General features: G+C 41.3%; 2 protein-coding genes across 3 annotated transcripts in view; one reads left to right on the top strand and one right to left on the bottom strand.

Moving 5' to 3' along the window:
- The window catches only part of iqsec3b (IQ motif and Sec7 domain ArfGEF 3b), a 29,966-nt gene extending 22,593 nt beyond the window's left edge, over positions 1 to 7,373 (top strand). The window contains exons 9-15 of one of the 2 annotated variants that reach the window (XM_038705958.1): positions 1,486 to 1,625; positions 1,782 to 1,913; positions 2,049 to 2,148; positions 3,182 to 3,340; positions 3,437 to 3,529; positions 4,303 to 4,349; positions 5,318 to 7,373. In XM_038705958.1, the coding sequence (XP_038561886.1) occupies positions 1,486 to 1,625; positions 1,782 to 1,913; positions 2,049 to 2,148; positions 3,182 to 3,340; positions 3,437 to 3,529; positions 4,303 to 4,349; positions 5,318 to 5,737 (1,091 nt within the window). In that variant the 3' untranslated portion in view covers positions 5,738 to 7,373. The remainder of the gene's footprint in view (positions 1 to 1,485; positions 1,626 to 1,781; positions 1,914 to 2,048; positions 2,149 to 3,181; positions 3,341 to 3,436; positions 3,530 to 4,302; positions 4,350 to 5,317) is intronic. The other variant, XM_038705959.1, reaches the window with a different exon arrangement.
- Positions 7,374 to 11,746: 4,373 nt separating this feature from the next.
- ptprq (protein tyrosine phosphatase receptor type Q) overlaps positions 11,747 to 24,597 on the bottom strand; it is a 37,895-nt gene continuing 25,044 nt past the window's right edge. The window contains exons 36-58 of the mRNA XM_038706722.1: positions 24,437 to 24,588; positions 23,999 to 24,140; positions 22,757 to 23,032; positions 22,288 to 22,659; positions 21,272 to 21,381; positions 20,868 to 21,054; positions 20,532 to 20,770; positions 20,252 to 20,321; positions 19,765 to 19,923; positions 19,273 to 19,540; positions 19,115 to 19,188; positions 18,898 to 18,997; positions 18,552 to 18,680; positions 16,622 to 16,648; positions 16,368 to 16,449; positions 15,625 to 15,715; positions 15,403 to 15,479; positions 14,971 to 15,105; positions 14,681 to 14,806; positions 14,340 to 14,485; positions 13,935 to 14,070; positions 12,198 to 12,321; positions 11,747 to 12,108 (exon numbers count right to left, since the gene is read on the bottom strand). Coding sequence (XP_038562650.1) covers positions 12,071 to 12,108; positions 12,198 to 12,321; positions 13,935 to 14,070; positions 14,340 to 14,485; positions 14,681 to 14,806; positions 14,971 to 15,105; positions 15,403 to 15,479; positions 15,625 to 15,715; positions 16,368 to 16,449; positions 16,622 to 16,648; positions 18,552 to 18,680; positions 18,898 to 18,997; positions 19,115 to 19,188; positions 19,273 to 19,540; positions 19,765 to 19,923; positions 20,252 to 20,321; positions 20,532 to 20,770; positions 20,868 to 21,054; positions 21,272 to 21,381; positions 22,288 to 22,659; positions 22,757 to 23,032; positions 23,999 to 24,140; positions 24,437 to 24,588 — 3,260 coding nt within the window. The 3' untranslated portion in view covers positions 11,747 to 12,070. The remainder of the gene's footprint in view (positions 12,109 to 12,197; positions 12,322 to 13,934; positions 14,071 to 14,339; positions 14,486 to 14,680; positions 14,807 to 14,970; positions 15,106 to 15,402; positions 15,480 to 15,624; positions 15,716 to 16,367; positions 16,450 to 16,621; positions 16,649 to 18,551; positions 18,681 to 18,897; positions 18,998 to 19,114; positions 19,189 to 19,272; positions 19,541 to 19,764; positions 19,924 to 20,251; positions 20,322 to 20,531; positions 20,771 to 20,867; positions 21,055 to 21,271; positions 21,382 to 22,287; positions 22,660 to 22,756; positions 23,033 to 23,998; positions 24,141 to 24,436; positions 24,589 to 24,597) is intronic.

The raw sequence follows: 24,597 nt of genomic DNA, 5'->3' as shown, positions 1-24,597 counted from the left end.
TGGGATAAAAGCACATTTTCTGATTCACAGCTGCAAGGAATCAAAACTAATTTGGTTGTAATATTGCAAGTAAAAGTCATATGAGCCCACACAGTCATTCTCAAATTAAGTAATTATTAAGTGTATGGTTTGGATCCCCATTAGCTTCCACTTTGGCTGTTGCTAATCTGCCCTTGGATTCCCACAGTGAAATTATTTAATTTACAATCACATTCTGTGAATATTAAAAGCATTTATAAAATAAATGTTAATTACATGAGACCAATTTGGTATAATTTTTAAATAACACTTTTCACTAATATAGTTATTTCATTTAGGCTATTTGTTTAGTTGACAGGACAGTGCTCATTAATTAACAGCAATATAACAGCAATAACTGTAAATGAGCCAGAGTTAGCTCAACATGCTAATTTTCATCTGTTGTCCCTGGCCACTAAATTAAAGAATTAAAATTAAATATAATAAAATGCCTTAATTACTTAAGTTAGCTTGAAGGTATTGAAATAAAACATCGGTAGTCTGTCATTTAAATGGTAGCCTTAGCATTAATAGTACCTAAGTCAACCCCCAGCAATAAAGTACAGCATTAGGGAGGTGAGTTAACCGTCCTCCTACTAATAATCAAGGGGTGTGTGATTAATATCCAACTTTAAACTAACTTCATTGCCCTTGTTTTAAAACAAGTCAGCTGGAAACGCGAAAAAGTCATCCACAGAGGTCTTCAACCAACTCGTGGAGCCAATGTTAGCTTACTGAGCTAGCTAGCTACCAATAATACATTGCAGGTGACAGGTGTCTTTCAGACAGCAAAATCAAAAGTTGCTGTCAAAAATTCAAGGACCCACTGTTATAGAACATGACTATGAATTCCATTGATAAATGTGCCACCATGGATGCGGTCACATCAAGAAGGTCGTGGGTTCAAACCCCGGTTTCTGTGTGGAGTTTGCATGTTCTCCCCGTGTCCGCGTGGGTTCTCTCCGGGTGCGCCGGCTTCCTCCCACCGTCCAGAGACATGCAGGCTAGGTGAACTGGTGTCTCCAAAATTGTCCTTAGGTGTGAATGTGAGTGTAAGTGGTTGTTTGTCTATGTGTGGCCCTGCGATGGACTGGCGACCTGTCCGCCTTTCGCCCGATGTCAGCTGGGATTGGCTCCAGCCCCCCGCGACCCTGTATGCAGGTTAAGCGGTTGACAATGGATGGAAATGTGCCACCATTGTAAACTACATATGTGCTGAGTTAGAAAGCTTTACAGGCATAGCAACAGTAACTAAGGGGGCAGGGCATGGCTAATTTATAAACTACTTGATGGGGTTTATGGCTAAATGAAGGAGCTGGATCTTATGGCTTCGTTCCTTTCCGAGGGCCAGCTCTTTCGGCTCCCAGGCGGGATCCGGCTCCCATTGTTCACTTTAAGGAGCTCGTAGAGGCAAGGCTTACGTTGTTAGTGACCACTCCAACATGTTATGGAACATTGTCCCCTCAGGTGTGGATGATGGAGCAGACATCCCCAGAGAGATGGTTGCTGGCATTTATGAAAGGATCCAACAAAGAGAGCTTCGCTCCAACGAAGACCATGTCACCTATGTGAGCCGTGTGGAGCAGTCCATCCTCGGCCTAAAAACTGTGAGTGATATTTGTGTGCAAGTCTTTCCCTTTTTTCTTATTTCAGTGAGCTGTCTTGTTTGTACTATCTCCTTTCTCTTGTGTCATGTATTATTTCACTGCAGTCTGTCCTCTGTACTATCTGTCATTTCCATCTCTTTAACCTCGTCTCCGTAGATCCTCGCTGTGCCCCACAGGCGTCTGGTGTGCTGCTGTCGCCTGTTTGAGGTTCCTGACGCCAACAAGCCTCATAAACAGAAACTGTCCCAGCTCCAAAGAGAGGTCTTCCTCTTTAATGACCTGCTGCTGGTAAGGAACCTCTGTTCAGTGATTCGCTACAAAAATACATTTTATTGCAAATGCAGAATATAATGACTATAACAGCAAGACATAATCAGATACATTCAGTATGTTAATTCAGCCATTTTTGTGTATCTACTGTAGATACTGAAGCTGTGTCCCAAGAAGAAAAGCTCTGCCTCATACACCTTCTGTAAAGCTATGGGTCTTCTGGGAATGCAGTTTCACCTCTTTAGCAATGAATGTAAGATGCTATTTTACTCTGCAGCGGTTTATTCTCAGTACAGTTCCACCCTGGTGCTGGAGAAATGCTGAGCTAGCTGCCAGAGCCATCAACAGTGTTGTTGTCTGTCAAGACCCGGACCCAATGAATTGCCAAGGGGTCGCCAGTAAAACAAAATTAACACACTGTCAATTTACAGAAAACTTATTTAAGGAAAATTGCTTGCTTGCACCAATTTCAGTATTACTTTTAACTGAACCTGCAACGGGCATCACGATTTAGCCAAAAGAATAAAGTAGAAAACAATAGAGCTCACAAATGTGGAGAATATTGTGTACTGTATCTTTATGTACACATTAGGTAGGTTCGCTGCATGAACATGAATTCTCTTTATGCTACGTGGTAGCCACGTAGAGGTGGCTTTGCAGGCGCGTACTCGGCAGTGGTGGTTTGAGACTCACCATATTAGCATGCTAACAATCAAATGTCATGGTGATGTTTGGCAGATATAACCGTGTTTATCATCTTAGCATAAGCATGCTAACCTTTGGTAAGTACAGTTGAGGAATGTTATTAGTTTTGCAGATATGTGGTCACACATTAAAGTATTGAACACATAAAACATTTGACCTGATGATGGCGCTAGATGAAAAGCAATCACCAAGGTTATGTGCAGAACACAAATGCACTAAATGTTATTTTATACTACAGACATTCATTGAGCCAAGACACTAGCATGACTAAAATTGTTTGCGTGAAAAGAAAAATAGAAAAACTACTCAGTACGTATGAGCTTCCTATTATTTCTGCAGATCCTAAGTTGCAATGTTCAAGAAGCCATTTCTGCCAACAGATACACATTTGGCCATTAACCTCAAAGCATGGGTTTTGGCAGGTATTCTTAGCAGCAGCATTTTGTGAAGTAGAAACTGAAGTAAAAACGACAACACTGATGTGTTTTGAAAGATCCTCAAATCCTGCATCCTTTTTTAGAATCAAAGTTATGGTGAAAGCGCTTTCCTTTTGTCTTTGACACTTTGGGGTTTCTCATCAGACTACGCTCATGGCATCACCATGCTGAGCCCGTTTACCTCAGAGAAGAAGCAGCTGGTGAGTTTCTGCTCCCCAAGTGGAGAAGAGCTCAGGAAATTTGCTGAGGAGCTACGAGAGGCTATCACTGAGGTCAACGAGATGGAGCAGATACACATCCAGTGTAAGGAACGAAGTGCGCATATCTCAACATATGCAAATGCAAACACATACTCTATTGCATATGGCATGTTGCAATAACTCTTGAATTTTTTTGTAGGGGAATTGGAGAGGCAACAAGGCATCCAGCCACACGGCATACACACCAATGGCGGGCAAGTGGACACACACACAGGACACGGCTCTCCCTCAGGTGCTGGTTTCGCTCGGGCAGCATAAGATGTTTAACATTAGTGCACTACTCATAACAATGCATACATTACTCAAGGCAATGTGAAAAAATGGAAGATAGGCATATGAGAAAGCCCACCACTATGAAAAAGAAAATGATAAAAAGAAGAGTGGATGATGGTCAGAGGGCTTAAAGTGTCTTTGTCACTTTTTTAGTAATAAAGGAACAAATGTTTCCAGCAAGTAACCTCCCCTAAAAGAACAAAGCATTTCTCTTTGTGCAAATGTTAAAGTTTTTGTATGGATTAAAAAGATATGTGTTAGTGAGATTTAGAGGTGAAGGTAGATGGATTTCTTAACCTTTGGACAGATCCACACTATCTGTTTACAGTCTTTATGCTAATGTGAGCAGCCAGCTATATATTTACCAGACAGACATCAGAGAGGTAATGATCTCATCTAACTATCAGCAAGAAATAGTTTTTCCCAAAATGTTAAACTATCCCAAACCAGACACAGATGATCAGCTTTAGTCTTTATGCTTATGATGTTGGTATCCTCTTCCACTTTGGACAGAACCACGCCAAATGTTTTCCCTTGCCTCCAGTCTTTATGCTAAACTAAGCTAAACATGTCACTCTCAGAAACTAACCAAGTAAGCGTATTTCAAAATGCTGAACGCTTCCTACAAATGACAGTCCCTTGGATGAAGAACACTTTCTCAGTTTTTAACATTCTGTTCATGAAGCTGAAATCTGCTTTTTGACTTACAAATAGAACCATTTCTCTCCACAGGCCAACAGGATGTGTACGATAAAACTGGCAACAACAACACAGTAGAGGTAAGTGAAAAAGCCATACTCATCTCCCTCAGGTAAGTGTCTGCGTCTCCAGCTCTGTGGGTGTGGTTTTGTGTGTGTGTGTGTGTGTGTGTGTGTGTGTGTGTGTGTGTGTGTGCAGTTAGACAGGCACTGTGCCTCATCCTAAAAAGAGAGTCTGCTTTATGCTTTGCTTTAAAAGAGCACCATGCAGCCAAGGATACAAAGGCCACTGAAAGGAGTACGCCGTACTGGCACGCTACAGTGTCTTTCTGTGCCTCATGAGTGGATCCACAGCCACTCTGCTCGCTATACAACACTCCTTTTTTCATCAGCTGCTGCTTTCCAGCCTTACTGTATAAGCCTTTGCAAGCCACCAGGAGCCTGGCTGGCTCCTAGAATACCATCTACAAAGCCAGATAAGCTTGATACCGTTAACAGTCTGTTGAGTGTGCGGGGGTGTGTCTGATAAACCAGCCCTTCCTTTAACTAAACATAGTGATAGATGCTGTTTCCCCCTTTTCCAGTTTTCTCTGTTTTATTCCTTAGCCCATTCTCTCCCCACTCGCCCATGCCTCTTGGTCAGTCCTTTAGAGTTGTAAATAAGTGTGTTAGGTAGACACCACGCCCTCGGTGTCAGCTCTCTCCTCTCCTGACACTCCCTTTATCTTTAAGCTTGTCATTCTGCCACTCATTGACCTTGTTCGCACACACACACACACGCACACATAAAAATCCCCAAACATTCCTGTTATGATCTCTTATCAAATCTCTTCTTACCCCTTGCAACCGTTTTCTCTTTCTGGGCTGGTGTGTGTAAAAAAGTGATTGAGAGAAAAACAGAGAGGGTGTGTGCATTTTGCATGCGCTCGCTCCGTATACTACCTACCTGCATGCCTGCATGCCCATGTGCGTAACACACCAGAGGGCTGCATAGAGGCTGCGTTCAGGCTGGTAACTCCTCATGCGTTCTCTGACTGTTCCTAAACTAGGTGTCAATTCACAACAGGCTGCAGACCTATCAACTGAGCCAGCCCAGCCTTGAGTCCACACCTCTGGCCCTGGCCGCGCCACCCTCCCTGCTCAGCCCCATCCAGGCCGGGGAGCTCCGCCCAGAAACACTCATCCAATGCCAGCAGATCGTCAAGGTGATTGTCGTGGACCAGAGCGGGCGAGGGCGGATGGAGGCCTTTCTCAGCCAAGGCCCGGCTACCCATCAGCTCATTCAGTCGGCCATGTCCACACCTGTGCGCGTCAGAGAGGGGGATGGCCCTCAGCCCCCTCTGCCACCTCCCCCTCCACCTTACAACCACCCCCACCAGTTCTGTCCCCCAGACTCACCCATGCCCCTCCACCACACCATGCCTCTCACCCGCAGGCGCAACTCCAGCGGCTCCCGCAGCATTGTCTGAGACATCGATTACGCTACAAACCCTGGGGGCCAGACATGACCCTCACATTCACACACAATGACACACACATGCTGGAGTACTAGTCGACTCACTTTGAAGGGTAAGATAAAAGTGTTGCAAAAAACACAAGGTGTATACTGAATGAGTCGAATAAAGGGACAGAGGAAAAGGAACCCATCAAGAATCTATTCATAGTCTTGACAGAGCGGTGTTGTTCTTGAACGTGTAGTTTTGATGCCATTTCTGAAAGACCTTCTTTTGTCTCCAACATGTCACCGGTAGCTGATGGTGTTGTCTGTCTACATTGCACACTCTTGAGATCTTGTGACTTTGCATTTTTAAATGTCACCTGTCCAACTAAAGTGTCTGTGAGCCATGACCGTGAAAGCGAGGGGTGATGTCAGAAAAGCAAACTCCGGAAGCCCAGAAAGGACAAGGGACCGCTTTAAATATGAAGGACAAAACTAAAAAAACTATGTTTGTTTTTTTTCTTTCAGGATATTGACGTTAAGTTCACACCTCCTTGTTTGGTCCAGGTTTTCATTAGATACCACACTCAGTGAGGAATCATTTCAGCAGTGCTAATCTAGCTTCTCCTCACTGTAATCATTTGTTTCCTCATCTCTCATCTCTGCATAATGTGAAGAAACAAAGAGTACCACCTTATTTGTTCCTTCATTTTCTAGGCAACAGTTAATGTGCGAGGAGGAAGGCAAAGAAAAGGGTAAAAGGCTCTAACATCTCTATCCTGTTGTGTGCAGTATAGTGTAATCAGCAAGGATATCGCTACTGACTAAACTAACTTAATACCATATCCTGACGACAATCGTATGTTTCTGTGCTTCACTGTTTTGTGTTTTGCTAAACTTGTGTGAGCAGACATCTTCACAGCAGTGTGATTGTCCTGATTCTGTGGCGTTTTGCTCCCACAGAGCTCAGGAGAGGATTCGCTGCACTGTAACATATAATATCTGCACCTCCGAGTTGCACTGAGAGCAGTGTGCTGGTGTACTGTGTGTTCAGTCTGCTTACTCATGGGCACCAGGGAGTAGGGCTGGTAATTCATCCAAAACATTCTAAACTACTAAACAGCCAGATGAAGCCTTTCTCCACCTGCACATTTACTCTAATAGGTTACCTTGTGTGAATATTGTTTTTACCTTTGGATTAAGGCAATACCTCTGCCCAGAAAACTCTTAGCTTTAGTTTAAAAATTAATAAAAATTGCTCCACACAGGGTAGACCAAGGTCACCTCATAAAAGCATCACTCCCCTCTCACGTATTATATTTTTCCTTGCACAGTGAAAATGTTAGCAGAGATGCATTCCTTTACTGAATGTTAATCAGGGGGAAAACCGAAGATGTCCATAGAATAATAAGTCTTCTGTCCAGTGTCGATGGTTTGAGCTTGAGCCAGTTTGTACAGCAGATAACAAATGATCCAACTGAGATACACCAAACACATCTTGTAGTTTTTGCACCACAGAATATATTGGATATATTGTAAATAGATAATATAGATTTATTCTGAAAAAGTGATTGGTTTGCCCAGTGTGTATGTGTATCTACGTATGTATTTGTACAGAGAAGATATAGTTTAAAAGACAAAAAAGGATATTAAAGTTATTATAGTTATTATTATTCACATTTAATATCAGGTGGTGTCCTAAATCCTACTGCTACGAGAGACGGGAAACAGGCAGCTTTTATAGATCAAACTCCAGTTACCATAGTAACACACACTGATATTATTACAGATCTACATTCATCATTAAATTACCGTGTCATATTATTACAGGATTATCAAAAGATGGTTGTGTCACCTGTTAGGGTGTGTAAAGGGCTATGCTGTATTTGTGAATACGCGCAGTAAATCACAGGTCATGCACACACGTACACACACACACAGAGTGCATACACAATAACACACTGATGTACACAAACATGCACATAGCTGCCAAAGCAACAACACATCCAGCTTAGATTCACCTTAGAAACTGCTTGATTTCTCAAGTCAGCAACCCCACTTTGTTTACTGTAAACTCTAACTGACCTGTACTATACGGCATGATATATTTTGGGTTTTTATTTATTTATTTCATTTCCAGTACACAGGTTTTAATTATATGTTTGTATCATTATTGTCAGGGCATGTTGGGTTGATTGATGTCATTTTCTCTCCTCTCTCTACTTCCTCCCTCCTTCCTGCCCGGCCCCTTGCACCCCCCCACCCGACCCCCATCCGCCTTCTCCGTGGTTGTCATGGAGACACACCAATCTGCATCCTCTCTGTGGAGCACTGTCATTTATCTTTGCACCCTCACAATATTTCTAAAAAGGAGATTTCTTAAAGATCAACATGTTTACTAATGGAATATTTCTAATTTTTTCTGTTTGAAGAGAATGAAAGAATAAAGTAGTTTTTACTCTCGGACTGTCTGTCTGTGTGTTTCCACAGCATCTGTGTCTGTAGCACTCCCGGCCTCTCTAATGAATGAATTTGCACCAGGTGTGCAAGGAGGACAGTGGAATGAAGAAGCTTATGGGAAATCAGTCTACACCGGTGTTTCTGCGTTCACCCAACACACTGGGTCTGAACTCATTCATTAGTGGATGAGGTCAGCCTCAAAGCAATATTGAATCTCACTTCTGCTTGTGGAATGTGAAGTTGTGTGTTGTAGTGAGTGTGTGTGTGTGTGTGTGTGTGTGTGTGCGCATGATTTGGAGTACATAATTCGCCCGTCCTCTAAACAAGACCAGCAAGTTGGTAATTTGTAATTTCATCTTGCAATGTCAAAACGGTTACATCTGATGTGAGAGAGTCTCATGGGAAAGCTCTTGAGTGTTTTCACATCAAGGCCAGAAAAAAATACAATTTTCTTTTATTTTTGCAAATCACTCTTGAGAAAGGATAAACAAAACAGAAATACTGTCAACGCTTCGACACAGGCAGAATTACAAAGAGATTGAAAAAACAACAACACCATTTTGGCAGAATAAATTATCTTACAAAAACATAGATGATATCCACATAATACAGTAAATACAATACACAGTGAAATCAATTTGTGCAAAGTGCCTGTAGGCTTACAGATGTGATAGAGCTCTCACAATCAGCTCACCGTTTCACTCTTTTCTCCCTGTCGTTTCTAAAATACTTTATCGGTAGCACTTTATAATAACTACACACTATAAAGCATTAGTTAAGCATTAGTAAATACGGAATTCATCATTTATAAAGCATTGTTCATACATTAATACACATCAGTAAATCATTCATAAACACAGTTATAAATATTTTATTCTTTATTAATAAGCTCATCTATAATTTGCTTAATAATTGTATTTTCATACTTTATATATGATCGATTCACTATTTATAAATGAAGTATTATTGACAAACCATTTATATATGATTTGTTAATGGATCATAAAATTATTACATAGGCTAACTGCCTGTTTTTTGATACTTTCCCGAGAAAGAATATAAACAGTCTTGCGTATATCTACCAGTGGCAAAGCCCAAAGGATGCTACTAAGACTACCCGAAAGATGTCCCAGCTAACGTTACTGGTGGTGTGGAAAAGCCTCACCATTACAGGCCTGCCATGTCTCTAAGACAGATCATCTATCACTACCAGCTCATCAATGATGTGCTTAATGATTGTATTTGATAAAAAGTATTATTCCAATGAAAAACTATATATATGTGCCTATGGTTCATACGATCATGTAGAAAGTTTAAGGAAATTATTTAGTAAGTATTTCCCCTCTAAAGTAAGGACTCTGGAAGCCAAACAAAGCATTACAAATGAGACTGAAAAAAGTTTCAGTTAGGCTTCTTAAGCCTCAGCTTTTTTCTCAACCATCTCAACCATGTCTCCTCCCTCCCATAGACTGTAGCCCATATAAAAAATACGGGCCTTAAAGCAGCGCTATTTTGACCCTCGTTGCATCCAGTAATCTCTGCAGTGTGCGCTCACTTTAGCGCCAGACCGCACCGAGGAAGAACAGAGAGAAGCGGGAAAAGACGCAGTAGGGAAAACAAGATCTCACGGGCCCAGAAGCGGGTCTTAATTGTAAAAACACCATCACTTGGGATTTTTGAATGCCGCCATTTGCCGAAGGAGCCTGGAAACTCCGGTGAGTAACTTTGTATTGTAACCTTTAGGAGAGAGCTAAAAGTGCAGCGTGATGCTAGCCTAAATGAGTGAGTTAAAAACATATAACGTTACTGTAGGTTAAAAGCAGTTGGAGGATGTTGTGAACATGATGTCGTGAACTGTTCAACAGTATTTTGTTGTGTCGTGGCTTCAAACTAATCTCTGGAGGTAGTTTTTGGATGTGTAAGCACATGTAGTACCTTCAGAGGTATTTTTATTTACAGTATTTATGATAATACATGTTAACGATAATTTCCTTGCCTAAAATGTGTAAACTCTGTTCAGTATTATTTGGTTTAATTTAATGTAATGTAATGTTGAGAGTTGGTGAAATTTAATTAATTCATAGTAGTGATGTCTTGCTTAAATGCTACCTGGTAAAGTTATAAATCTTTGGTAACGTTATAACAATGTAAAACTTAAGAAGAGTCCCTAGACAACAGGATGATGATATTGAGTTTTGACAAACGGGATGATATGTTATTTGAACATAACATTGACTGTGATGATTTATCTGATTTATTCTGCACTGTATGTGCAGACTACTTTTTGAGACCCTGGATTGTAGGTCTTCGCTGGATGTTGATGGCGAGCTAGTCCCAGAGATGATGCAGCCTGTATGATGAGCTGCTTCGAAAACCCCTTCAACAGGACTGACACATCAGATTACAGGACAATGGCAGATAAGAAAGATCCACCACACGTTAATAATCCTGCCTGGGTAGAGATACAAATAAGTGAAAGACACTGGACACTTTTTAAAATTGTATTTTTTATGAAAGAGCTATAAGAGTCTATTTCTTACCCCAACACTACTCCTCTGAACCTAGGTTGGTAAGTTAGCTAAAGTGCTACACTATTGTTAAATATTCTACACCTGTTTTTAGCATTCAAAAACTATGCTACAGGGCTTTCCCCAGTACATTGACCATTGATCCACATGTGAGGACTTGGGAGTGAGAACGGGTTGGGTTGTAGATGGTTCATTTTATATCAACAGTTATGATGTGTTTTTTAGGAACGAATGGCTGAAAGGCATTTTGTAATAAAAAATATGTTTGGTATCACTTTGTGTTGTGTCTGTTTCCTTTTTCTGTTCAGAAGATAACTGATTCTTGTGTGTTATAATATCATTAGTAAATGCTTTGTAAGGCATAGATAGTCCTCACTTTAGATGAGTGCACACAAAGTACTTATTAACAACTAGTAAATGCTTTGTAACTACCTGAATTAATCATGAAATACATTTTTAACAGATATTTAGAGAATAAGTATAGAAATATAGAGAATAAATTTAATTTGTAAATGTTTAATGAGGCATAGACAGTCCTTACTTTAGATGAAAAAATACTTTACTAACCATTAGTAACTAATAGTCCTTCAACACTATCTAAGCAACCCTTTGCTGGTCCCATCACAGCAGATCTCTGGAAGCACAGATCTTGGAGTTTTGATGAGGAGTTCAGAGAAAAGATACCAGGCCTGTAACGGTGAGGCTTTTACCCAGTAAAGTTAGCTGGGGCATCTTTCGGGTAGTCTTAGTAGCATCCTTTGGGCTTTGCCACTAGTAGATTTACGAGTTATGGTGAGATTATATTCTTTCTTGGGAAAGTATCAAAAAACAGGCAGTTATGTAATAATTTTCTTACACTTTCCAAATGATCTTATGAACCATTAACAACTCATGTCTAAATGGTTTGTCTTTAAAATAATACTTAATTTAAAATTGTGAACCTATAAAGTATGAAAATACAATTATTAAGCACATTATAGATGAGCTTATTAATAAAGAATATAACATGTATAACTATGTTTATAAATGACTTACTAATGTGTGTTAACGTAAGAACAATGGTTTATAAATGATGAATTCCGTATTTACTAATGCTTGATTATAGAGTGCTACCACTTTATCACTGTCTGTTGTTTCTCTCACTCTTGGAAAAACAAGTGGACAAGAGGTTCATTAAAGGGAGGACTGCACTGAGAAGTGGGGTGAAGTGGAGCAACAAAGTCTTAGTCGACTGACGGACAGTTCAGTTCAGACTGTGCTGTTCACCTCCTCCTCTTCCTCCTTCCTCTAACCTTGTGTGGTGGTAACAGTCCAGTCCATGAGTGTGTGCACAGGTTGCGTCCCAATGCCCTCGAAAACAAATCTCCCTTCTGTCTTTACATAGTGGTCTCCTCCCATTCCAGCTCAACATCACCTGAAGACCAGTACAAATGTGTGGCGTGAGTCCCGTGCTGTGGTGGGTGTGTGGTTTATTTGAGTGTGTGTTCATATGGTGTTGTTTACCTTCCATGGCATCCAAGGAGTCCATCTTTTCCAGAGCAGAATAGCTGACAAACCAGATGGATTGGCTGTTGCCTTTGTTGTTTAGAAGTTCCAGCGTACTTTGGTGCAGGAAGATGTACTGGGCCTGACACACACACACACACACACACACACACACACATACGCACACACACATTGACAGATACTGAGCAAGTGGTGGCTGAGGCTGACCATGTAATTGCAACAACTCTGATCTGATTGACAACAATATTCTTTTCACAAAATTGTGTAAAAAGCACATGAATTTTGGATCACTTACATGCAATCAAGATTATCACTTAGGTCGGGACACAAACCTATCAGAGCTTAATTCATTCAAATAAAGTTGCTCACTGAACGAAAAAGTTTATTCAGGCTTCCTCATGCTTTTGTGTTTTTTTGGCCCGTAGAGCATGCCCATTAGTGTCCTTCCCTGGCTCAGGGACTGTCGTTGGGACTGTGATGGAGAGTGACTGATAACCTTCCTTCCTGAAGGATTTTGGTATAGTCCAAGTCTGCGTCCATTTGTTAACCTAAATGAACTGAAACCAACGTCAAGCTCAATGCACGGCTGCACTGGCCCAACCACTTAGTAGAGCAGGGAATGAGCGGAGCAACGGCAGAGAGTAATCCTAGTTCACTGCAGTTCAGTTAAGGCCTGCATCCTTTCTTGTGTTGGCGACTAAGGCATGCGCTATACGTATGTTCTGTTAGTAGCTGGTATAGCCAAGACTTAACTGTAATCTCCTAGGCCTGACAACCAATTTTTTACTAGTCCTACCTGTATGGTGACATCTGACATTTTGTACCTACTAAAGCTGAATTTAACGCAAATGTATGTGTTTGTACAAACTGCCTCTTAGGCAGTTCAGTATGGCAACTGAAGCAGCCAGACCACTAGACAGGTTTTAATATATCCCTTATTCAATTCACTTATCAAGGAAATGTCTTTGAAAGTGAAAACTTAAGTGAATGTGCCTGAAATGCTAGTTATAATTCATTGCCTGTGTTTTTACTTCGTGTTTTAAATAAAAGGGTTACACTGTGGGCATGTCTAAAGCTGTCTGCAAAGGCACTGTGCTCCAGCAGTTTGTAAGTTTATAAAATATCTGAATCTGACTGACACCCTCTTAAAGCTGAGGATCTTGTTCGTATATGACTGGACTACACTGCTAATGGCTAGCTGTCTGGCACACTGAACACTGCTGTCTCAAAGAATCATGCCATCGCAGGTTGCAAGCAGCTCTTGTAGCTGCAGGCTCATAACTCACTGTTAAAAATGTGGACACAAAGAAAAGCACAGAACCTCAGGAAATAATAAAACAATAAAACTGAGAAGACGCCCAGGCACTGGGCAGAGCGTCCCTGCAGACACCGAGACACACACCACAGGTCCATAAGTAATGACTGAACAGGGTAATTTTAGGATAGGTTGATGCTGTTTCAAGAAGGGGAATCCTGCTCAGCACATGCCTTTAATCCATTGCCAGATCATTCCCTTTGTGAAAACAAGAATTTTCCTAACATTTCCTCTTGGGGATGGGATCACAGCAGGGCATGAAGTAAAAAGTAGGACAACTACTTTGCAATTTGTACTGGAACAACTTAAGACAAAATACTGTATGATACTCCTTTTCTTGTATTTTGTGTATTCTCTCTGGGTTGTGAAATTTAACCACAGGGGAAAAAAATACAGTACTGTATTTGATTTGAACTCACCAGATTCTGTACCATACACATCCTCTCGCTGCGCAGTTCAGCAACCAGACCATAAATATCCACAAAGTCGTGATCTCTGACGTGCTGAATGAGGTGGTCAAGAGCGATGAACACACCTGTTCTGCCCACACCAGCACTAAGGAACAGACAGACGACAACACACCATTATACTGTCTGCTGCTTTATTACACTGAAGATGACATAGAGGTTTATAGTGTTCTCTATTTGTGGGTTAAGCACGAAAGGAACAGAAGACGATTTTAGTAATGACAGTAATGCCATTTACGGATGGACTTTGTTTATATGAAACTCAATTTAATCAACAGAAACAGAATAAAGTAGTTAGTGCACTTACTTTTAAGAACCTTACTGTAATTTATGCATGTCAGTGACGTGCCACAGTACCTGCAGTGGACCACTATAGTGGTGTTGTCGTGCCGGTGGGCTCGGACAGCTCGGACAAACTTAATGAGAGTGCTGCAGGACTCTGGGACTCCGTGCTCAGGCCATGACGTGTAGTTGAAGTGGCGGACCAGAATGTACTGCCCGTGCTGCACAGAGGAATTCATACAAGAAAATGCAAACAAACAAAAATTTACTGAAAAGACATGAGAATGGTACCAATCTTCTCATCGACCTCTCAGTAAGAGGGTGTGTAAGCGAATTACCCCAAATGTTTAACTATTTAAGTGGTTTGTCTGTGTGTGTCTGTGTGTGTGTGTGAGAGGGGTTATTAGTTTAGTTACCTTTTCTACTTTTAGAGTTCTGACAGTCCAGTCAGGAAGGACTTCCTCTGACACTTTGGAGATGAGAATGTCACTAAACACTGACATTGGCTTATTGTCCTCTGGCCAGTACTTATGACACCGAATCTGAAATGTCACAGACACACACACACACACATACACACACACACACACACATTAATCAGATCTTCGTAGCAGAACCATCCTGCTGTTGTAATGGAGCCCAAAAAGGAGCCTAGCCTGTCCTCTGAATGCTATTCCATAACAGGGGCAAGTCTCTCAAGACGCACTCTGCCTTTCTCGTAACATTGCGTGAGCATGGCGATGGTGTGCGTTCCAGTTTCCCAGATCATCCTCCAGAAATCAGCCACTGTGCCAGGTAGAGGACCCTGGGTGGCTATGAACTCATTGGGACAAAGGTAGCCCTAGAGACAGAGAAAAAGAGAGAGAGGTTTATGTTTGACATCTTAAAAATGCCTTCAGCAACATTCTTCACTGTTGAAAAGATTAAATGAACCTAATTAATAAGCTAAGAGTATCTGTGTTTGTATCTATCCTTCTTACAGAATCAGAAAGGGACGGGGCGAAATGTACAACAAACTCCTCTAGTTGCAACTGTGTCTCATGCCTGCATAACCACTTCTTAACTTAATGACTGATGAAGTGGAAGCGACCCTCCAGGTTAACCACTGGGCTTGTAGCAGCTGATAGATGGTACTCACTGAGACAAAGCTGCCGTTGATGTAGTCAGAGCCCGCAGTTCCCGGTTCTGACAGCAGCTTCACTCGGTTGTTATTATCTAGGCACAGTTTAGTGAGAAGAGAGGGGTAGAAATGGGAGTTGAAATGCAGCTGTGCAACAGTAATGAAATACATAGACAGTTAAATGCTAATACACAAATAAATGTTGGTATACTGTAAGTATCATGCCACTGGAAAGCTTACATGGTTTGATGTTGGGAAAGCGGTTTTTTGATTTGTTCCAGGGCAGTTCGGCGTCTGTGGTGGCCAGGTCCTGCAGCAGCTTTGGAAGCTCCTGGGGAGATAAAGATGTAATGCAGCAGTATTCACATAAATGCACATATAAGAGGTTAAAAGTCAGGAACAGCATTTTTCAAACTGCTAAAAGTTAAACTATGGACTTAAGTGAAAGATAAAAGTAGAAATGTGTCTCTTTTATAAACTTTAGAAAAAAAGTAATTTATCAAATCTTTGACTTTAAAAATACTGTTACATTTAAGAGCGGGCCAGAGGTCTCTAAATTGGTTAAGAATAACTTGTTGGCGTCTTAGGTGGCTGCAGTACAGAGACGGCGGCAGAGGATCATCTGACACGTGTTAGGTAATGAGTATACATCATTGGTCAGGATGAATAATAAATAAAGCAGTATGTATAATTTAGAATAGGGTAGTTTTATCTTACTATTTGCAGCTATCTCCAAATGCTTCTTTGACAGGATGTTGTACCTTTTTCTTTTAACTTGTGAGGGGTTCCAAAAAACAAGAATAAAACTGGCATTGATTTTGTTTCGGTTTTCTTTGTCTATTTGCAGATTTTCCTTCATGCTCCCGTTTGGTTGTTGTTTTTTTGTCAATTCCCGGCAATTTTCAATTATTTAATCCCATTCATAATTTACACATTGTTAGATGTTTGATAAACACCGGTCCGGCTTGTAGGCAAACACTTACAGCAAACTCTTCCTGGAACTTGGCATTGTCATTGGCACACAGATCCTCTACGTGCTGCAGAAAAGACTTTTTGTTGACAGGCCTGACAGAGAGGCAAGGAGAGAAGTACACTAGGTGTGAGAAACAGAGAGAGGAGAAAAACCCTGCTATTTTTTGTACGTTTATTCTAGGTTACAACATGTAACATTGAGCAGTACAGGACATGCTCATCTACGCTGCAGCTACTGTGTGCATGTTAATGCAGGATGACTTACTTGAGTGATTTCCTGTAGCTGAGCAGCCTGGACAAAAATAGACAGTAAAGATCAACCAAAATAAACAAATTACCTCAAAAATCAGAACCCACAATGTAGTATTTTTGTCCTTGACAGCGGAACTGATCCTCAATGCACAATGAGTGTACATGGCATTTTATGTTTAAGCAAAGGAGGCCCGACCATCTTTAATCAAATCCACTGACACTGACTTTAATGTTTTGATCTAAAGGAATACAATTATGTGAAGAATGTGGTTAGTCCCTTGTGGCTGGCGTTTCTTCCTGAAGGTTTGTTGCTACGCATATCCTTAGCTAACGATGCCGCTCACCATTTGTGCCATCTAAGACCGCTAGGTCTTTCAAGCAATTTCAAGATAGTGAATGGGTTAACATATTAAACTGGTTTCAAGCAGAAGAGTGTTAGCACAGCTCTGCAGTCCCTGCCAGTGATGGAGGAAGGGCATGGCTTTAGGCTAAATGTTGATGTCACTAATCCATTCATCTGCTGACTTCCACCAGTGGTTAAATAAACAACACAGACACAGAGATTTCCCTTGAGCGTTAATGGGTAACATGATGATGATGACATACATCGTGACAAAAGAAAGGTGAGTACACCATGCAAATAATTCATGCACAACAAAACATGGCACGCACTGGTCAAAAGCCCAACTTACTGGATCACATAAATTTCTTTCCGTCTAAAGAAGAAGGAAGAATACCTGGTGAGAGAAAAGTGCTCGATGAGAGAAAAACAAAGCCAAGGCGAGTCAATGCAAGTGTCTGCGTGCAAGGAAAATTATTTGAGCCATTCGAGTGACAAGTGACAAGGAAAAGTGTGTTATTTTAACATAAACTCTGCTTAGAAAGGTGGTGTTCATACAGATCTCAGCCCACTGTCTAAGTCATGAAGAGATTCTGATCAACAGAGCAGAGAGACACGCTGTCAGCTAGAGCAGCTTTACGGTGAGAACAACATGCAACTGTGCTCTTAAAAGTGTGTGACAGCGAAAATGACTTCCTCGGGAACTATCAGGAATTGTACTCAGGAATTGCGAAGAATCACTGTATAAGAAAAAAATTCCATATTGGATGTTTAATAAGGCAGGAAAATATTTTTCAAGTAGGGCAGTTATATTACTTTTATCCATAACAGATAAGGGACAGTTATCTGCCAAGTGAAAAACACTTTTATTTATCTCTCTTCTTTCATGTGGGTTTTATGTTTTTAATGTTCATGTTCATTTAAATCCTCTTGACGATTACCAGACACCTACACGCATCCCACTATTTCTGTTTTCTTTTTTTAATCTGTCATTATGTGGGTATTCTTTAGATTTGGGGAGAGGAGCTTTTGTGCTTATTGGTTGTTCCAATGCTGATGTCTATCTAGATTAGCAAATACAAATCTAAAAACAAAAACTCAAAATTTCTTTCCTGTAGTTTCTCGCCTCATCTTAGCCATAAGTTTCCTTGATAACACCAAAACTAACACTGAATTTGACTTTGTTTCTTACCAGCTTGCAGCACTTATTGTCTGTGCAGCTGTTTGTGCCAAATTAGACAAGCAGAAAGGCTAGGTGCTGAATTTGCATGAGTGTATGGCGGGAGAGATGCAGATAGGATGACTTGTCTGTTCTGCAGAGAACTGAAGGTAAACTATAAAGTACAATGATCCTGTGTTGTTCTGTGGTGCTGTTGCTTCTATTTTCTGCACAACACTAGAAGATTTTGTGATGACAGGAGTGCACATCATGTTGGCTGCAGCAAAGAGATTTTTGTCTTGTTGACTTAGATTTAAAATCTTGTCTGGAACAACTAAATCAAGCATGAAGTCATGTTGTGTGCACCCAGCGTCAGCTGCCAAAAATGGTTGTTATATTTGTTAAAGTGATGCTTCTAGATCAAATCTAAACATGCAGACTAACCGGTTGAGTTTTTCTTGTTTCAGCTCCAGATCTGCAACAGCGATCAGCTGATCCAGCTTACACTTGGTCTCTATGATCTCTGCTTCTCTGGGTGAATAAGTCCCGCCCTCTTTCTTACGCTGATGAATCCTGACACGTCAATCAAACACATTTGTTAATAACAAGGTAAACACAGAATTATAATGAATAAAAAAGGAAACAGATTTATTGCAAATTATGTAATGTGAATCTGAGCATTGAAGGGAGGGGTGTATTTGCAGTTCAAATATCAACATGCAGACTCTCCCTTTAATACTAAATCAATGCAGCATTTTGGAAAATGAATCAATGCCTGTTTCCTTCTTACTTGACTGAGCCACAGATGATGATGATGAGTAACACAGCCAAGAAGAAGGAGAGCAGAACACCCAGAATGATCTGCTCGTCTCTGGTCAACAGCCCGTCCACTGCAGAGAGAGGGAGCGAAGACAGAATGGACAACATTACACAAAAACAACAAAGGGGGCTATGCAGGTTATGTTTTCACTTTTGATGTAGAGTAATACTGGGATGAATATAAATACCTGCAGTTTTGACATGATCTGAGTACTCAGAGTCGGTGTATTGGCCATTGATGTTAGTGGCTCTGAACTTAAACCTGGTGAACAGTCCAGTGTCAGCATTATACTATTGTAAAACATGTACATTCAACGTACAAGTTGTGTGTGCATGGTACACTCACACATAGACTGTGTTAGGCTTCAGAGGCCCATTGCAGAAATTATCAGTATTGTTCTCCTCTAGACAGCCATCGTCCCGTCCGATCACATATGTTTCTGCCGTCTGGCTGTCTCCAGACACACTGCGACCACCTCTGACATGTAGGTTTGTGTGTGACGACCTGTCCCCCAACAAACACGCTGGGTTGGGGAACCCCTTGTCGGTCAGGTAAGGGGCAGGACGATTAAAAAATGCATGCTTCCAGTTGCTCAGGTTCTGGATGTCCTTCACTGTGACAGGATGAAAGAGAGGAAAAAATTGCAGGGGGACTGAGACAAATTTCTGCTGACGTTAAGCCCTTTGGCTTTTGCTTATATTTGGTCTTTTGTGAGCTTAGGACAGAGTGACGTACTATAAAATAAGATTCTACTTGAAGCTTTAAGCACAAACAAGACTGATACCCAAGTGTATTCAACTAAAAGTGATGGCTGTCAATGTTACTGAAGAGTCATACCCCCTGACTCGGCCACGATGACCTGAATTTTTGTGATTGGTCCATTGTCGTCACTATAGAAACAGGCAGGCATGCGGATGGTGATACTCCTGTGGGTTACCATGGCAACCCCTCCATGGCCCAGCACTGCCTGGGGTCTCTGGGTTGGTTTGGCCGGGGCTAGAATACACGTGTGAACACACACACACACACAACACACACACACACACACACACACAGGTTAGTTGTGTGAACACAGTGTGAAGATTTTAATCTGTAGCATTAACATATAATAGTCAGAGTGAAACTGCAACTCTACATCAACTCACATCTGACAGTATTACTGAGCTACATTTGCTTTCAGAGGTTTCAGAACAGGCCTGCATTCTGTTGTGCTGAGCAATGATACTGTGCAGCAGAATCTCGCATCTATACTGCACTGCTGCAACAAGAAAGAGAGAAACACTGTAGAGCAGTGCGGAGCACACACAAAAGAAGGGACTTGTACCTTTGATTTGTGTAGTTATCTGGACATGTGGGCTGGGTGGACTCCTACCAGCCGCGTTTATTGCTGAAATCTACAAACAGACAAATAGAAGAAAGGAAGGAAGACAGTCGAAAAGATGGACAAGCACAGAAAGGTGGAAAGAAAACAATTTGAACAAGGGCAAACTTATAGGGGTTTGGGCAGATTGTTCTGCTGTTACAGCTCCAGGTGTGTGACCAATGAGGGTGTATCTGAATGAGCATGCCTGTGTGTGTGTGTGTAATATTTATGTGGTCTTCACCTGCATACTGTAGCTGTGTCCTCCCTTTAGGCCCTCTATGACAGCAGTCAGCATGTTTTGGTCTCTTTTGGTGATATTAAGGCTAATGTTCTTGACCAGCTGGCCCTTTTCGTAGATGTACACAAAGTAGGCGGTTATGTTTCCATTGGGCTCCTCTGGAGGGCTAAATGTCACCTTCACACGGTTCACTTCCTCTGGGACAAGTGATACAACCACGTTCTTAGGAGGGTCTTTGGGTTCTGGGGACAGAGTAGAAAAATAATAATAGATATTCAGTCATATTTACAGGTGGGCAGCAGCTGTCATAGATGCTCAAAGATGTACATTTCCACGTACCCTCCTCCAGCGTTTGAAACCCAATAGGCCCAATGGCCTTCCCATCTCTGGCAGCGTGCTCCAATGGACCAGTGAAGGCAGTGATAGTCACAAAGTAACGAGTGAAAGCAGTCAAGTTAGTCACAATGACAGTCATCAACTCTCCTGGAGCTCGGACTGTTGAGATGTTCAAATCAGGGCCGTCCACCTGGTATGACAGGAGAGTTCATGGAAAGATTTAAAACTTTAATAAAGGTTGGCCTGCCTTTAAGCTGCTACTGCTTTTAAAAACTATGAAAACATAACACCATGTCTGAGATCACTAACTGTGGTGACACTTACAATGGTGGTATATTCACATTTGTGTGCGTGTGTGTGTGTGTGTATGTGTGTGTGTGTGTAAAAATGAAACTCAATGAGGTGACCTGCACAAGATACAAAGTCGGTCCAGAGAGAACAGCTGGAGCTTCCCATGCAATGCGAAGGCTGTTGGAGGTAGGGGTCACTTTCAGGTTACGGGGAGGGGAATCGGGTTCTGAGGGAGGAGAAAAAAAAAACACACTTATGATGTGCTATTAAATTAAATTAAATTAAATTACAATTTACTGTGTGTTTTATCACAGATGATCTTTACACCTAAAGGTAATAAATAATCAGACTTTTAAAGAAGGTAAAAGTCTGTTAATAAGATAAATGTTGCTGTGTTATCGTGCTAATGTTGATTGATCATTCCTCTATGCCATTGCTTGGAATCACTTGGAATCTAATCGAACCAAATGTAAGCCACACTGTTATCATACAGTATGTGGTCACATGGCCTATAATGGCTCTTGCATCTGCTCATATGTCTGTGTTCTGACATGACTATTAATTAGTTGTGAAGCATTGCTGTGGACTGGGGTTGAATGAATTTGCAGCCTGCTTCATTTTAGGATGTGCTTTAACATTGTGCACTGATGATGAATCATGTATTTAGGGCAGGGTAGCAATACAGTGCTATGAATATGTGAACCACTGTCAAGAAGTCATGAAGAGATATTGATCTTGCCAGTCTGCTAATTCTGAATGCATTAAGATGTTTCAACCTAACATGTAAACATGTTTTTAATTTCTCAAAACAGCAGTTTATTATGGTACATTACATGTTATTACGATGCTATAACTGCCTATAACACTATAACAGGTAAAGCCATAAAGATCTTCATGAAAACATGAGCGAGATAAAATGCCTTGCCTAGGTCTTGATGTCAGAGGCCCAAGTCACTAATGAAACATCTGACATCAATCTAGATAGGAATAGGAGTGACTCAATCTGCATAATGATTTCTACTGGGATCCCTGTTAAAAAAAAGTATATTAGTCAAATATTCCTCCTGAGGTCCTGACTAACTGCCAACTCTCCTTTGGCAACACAAAAAGGTCATCACTGTGATGTTCTTACTTCCTGCCAGGGTGCGTTCATAATTCCAGTCTGTATATTCTCCCACTCCAGCGTTGGTCACAGCAGCCACTTTGAAGCGGTAGTATCTGTATTTAGCCAGGGACTGGAGTGTGAGGCTTTGGTTCTCTTCAGTCCCATCTGAAGCATTCACTGACACTGTGACATTAGAGTCCACACAACTGGAGATCAGTTTTTCCTCTGGGGGCGGTTGTGCAGTAGTTAGTATGTTTGGTTCACAAACAGTTGAAAGCAGCTGTGCAATGATGTGGTACTCTTTCAGCAGGCCTGGAATGGAGAGCGGTGGAGCCCACTGAAGTGTCACATTGTTAGGGGAGACCTGAGAGATGGTGAGGAAGCGAGGGGCAGCCGGGACTGTTAAGGGAGACAAAGAGGACTTTTGTATTGATTCTGCATTGCTTTATAAGCAATTAGAAGCCAACCTGCTACAGATTACAATAAAACTGAATACCTGATTCAGATAGAGTGGAAGCAGTACAGTTTACTGTGTCTCCAGGTCCTGCAGAGTTGACTGCAGCCACAGTGAGTGTGTACTCCTGGTCTGGTGACAGCCCATTCACTGTGTACTCTTGTGTGTGAGCCTGGTGTGTGTAGGACTGCAGGTCTAACTCCAATGCAATCTCATAAAAAAGAATCTGCCCATTAGGGTGGGCTGGGGGTTCCCAAAACAACTGAATTGAATCCCAGCTCACTCCTGAGCAGGATAGGTTCCCCACAGTGTCAGACACTGCAGACAGAGAGGTGAGACAGTGATGTTGTTATATTAGCATTCTTCACTTTACACTGTAAGAGGTAATAATCAAATTCAGTTTCTGTATTTGTATAGCGTGATACACACATAGTCTTTGCACAGGACTCTCTATTACTGGAATCATTAGAAATCCTGATACACATTTTACGTGGATCTTATATGTATCTTGTACTTTGTACTGACAATCATCACTACATTTTATTTGTTTCTGTTTTTTTGTGTAATGACTATGATTGCATAGTCATTACCTCTGAGGTAATGACCGCGGAATCACAATCGGCTTGTCTTGTGCTATGTTGCTGAGCCTTTTTAAACAACGTCATACAGATGTGCTTGTGAAAAAGACTCAACGGCGTCTCCACTGGTTACACAAACTAAACTTCTTTGGAGCAGATTGGAGAATTTCGACAATATCCTTTTTTAATGAAAGTGCTTGAACTTTTTTTATTGATTTGTCCCCCTGTTGTTACTTCCCTTTATTACTACTTAAAGCCAATGCTATCAGGAATGTGTTTAGATTGCCTGTGTTTAAAACAAATAGAAGAAAGTTTGGTTTACTCTCAGAAGCCTTAAGATTTGCAAACAGCTCAGGTTAAAGACAGACACTTTGACACAACATGCCTTTGTGGTGTTGGACACTGATGACCAACTACGGGTTTGTACTTGTGTCTTTCAACTTATTTTCTCCTTCTTTTCTTTAAAGGTATTACTCTGTCATGTTTTGTATTTTCACATGCATGTGGATGTTTTTTGTGGTTTTTTTTTGTTTGCCACTCTGCTTTCCTTAAATTGCCCCTTAAGGGACAAACAGAATATTTCGAGTTGAACTGTATATACTGTACAAATCTTAGTTTTTAAGACTGATTAATTTTGAGCCATAAACTGTGAGTGGTAACCTAAATAAGTGTTAAATCCTTTGTGGGTAGACAGTGTGTACTTTACCTGACTCGTTAGTTGTGAAGGTCACGGGGATGCTGAACTGATTCCCATGGCCGACTCTGGTGTAACTGTAAACACTGATCTCGTAGGAGCTATGAGGCCTGAAGCCTGATAGATAATCTGTCGTCGATGGACCAGAGGAATTCTACATTTGTGCACACATACACACACACACACACATAAGAAATGACACACAGGAGATTAAATCATCCAATCCTGATTACTAGAGTGGATAACGTTTTACTGTATCAGCACACATATTTGCCCGTGTGTACGTATAATGTAGCTGCTGAGTGGTATCTGGGGTGTGAAATTAGAGCTACCGTAAGTGTGACAATGTGTTCTCTTACTCATACTGAGTGGGTCTTGGAGTGTGTGTAAAGTGTGTGTGTGTGTTGTTGTTATTGTGGAGTAACTTTTGGTGTGTGAAATTAAGGGTACCCTGTGTGTGACGGTGTGTGTGATGAGGTCTCGGATCCTGAAGCCGTACTGTATCACCACTCCATTGGGCTCCAGCGGAGGCTCCCAGCTCAGCCACACAGAGACTGCTGTGTGGTTGTATATAGTCAAGTTGCGGGGAGGAGACATGGGGCCTGAAACAC

The sequence above is a fragment of the Micropterus salmoides genome, unplaced genomic scaffold (assembly GCF_014851395.1).
Source record: "Micropterus salmoides isolate LMB-PRFRI ecotype aquatic unplaced genomic scaffold, ASM1485139v1 Ms_hic_scaffold_8, whole genome shotgun sequence".
NCBI classification, from domain to species: domain Eukaryota; kingdom Metazoa; phylum Chordata; class Actinopteri; order Centrarchiformes; family Centrarchidae; genus Micropterus; species Micropterus salmoides.
The sequence above is the reverse complement of the archived record's forward strand: the minus strand, read 5'-3'. Positions and strand labels throughout refer to the sequence as shown.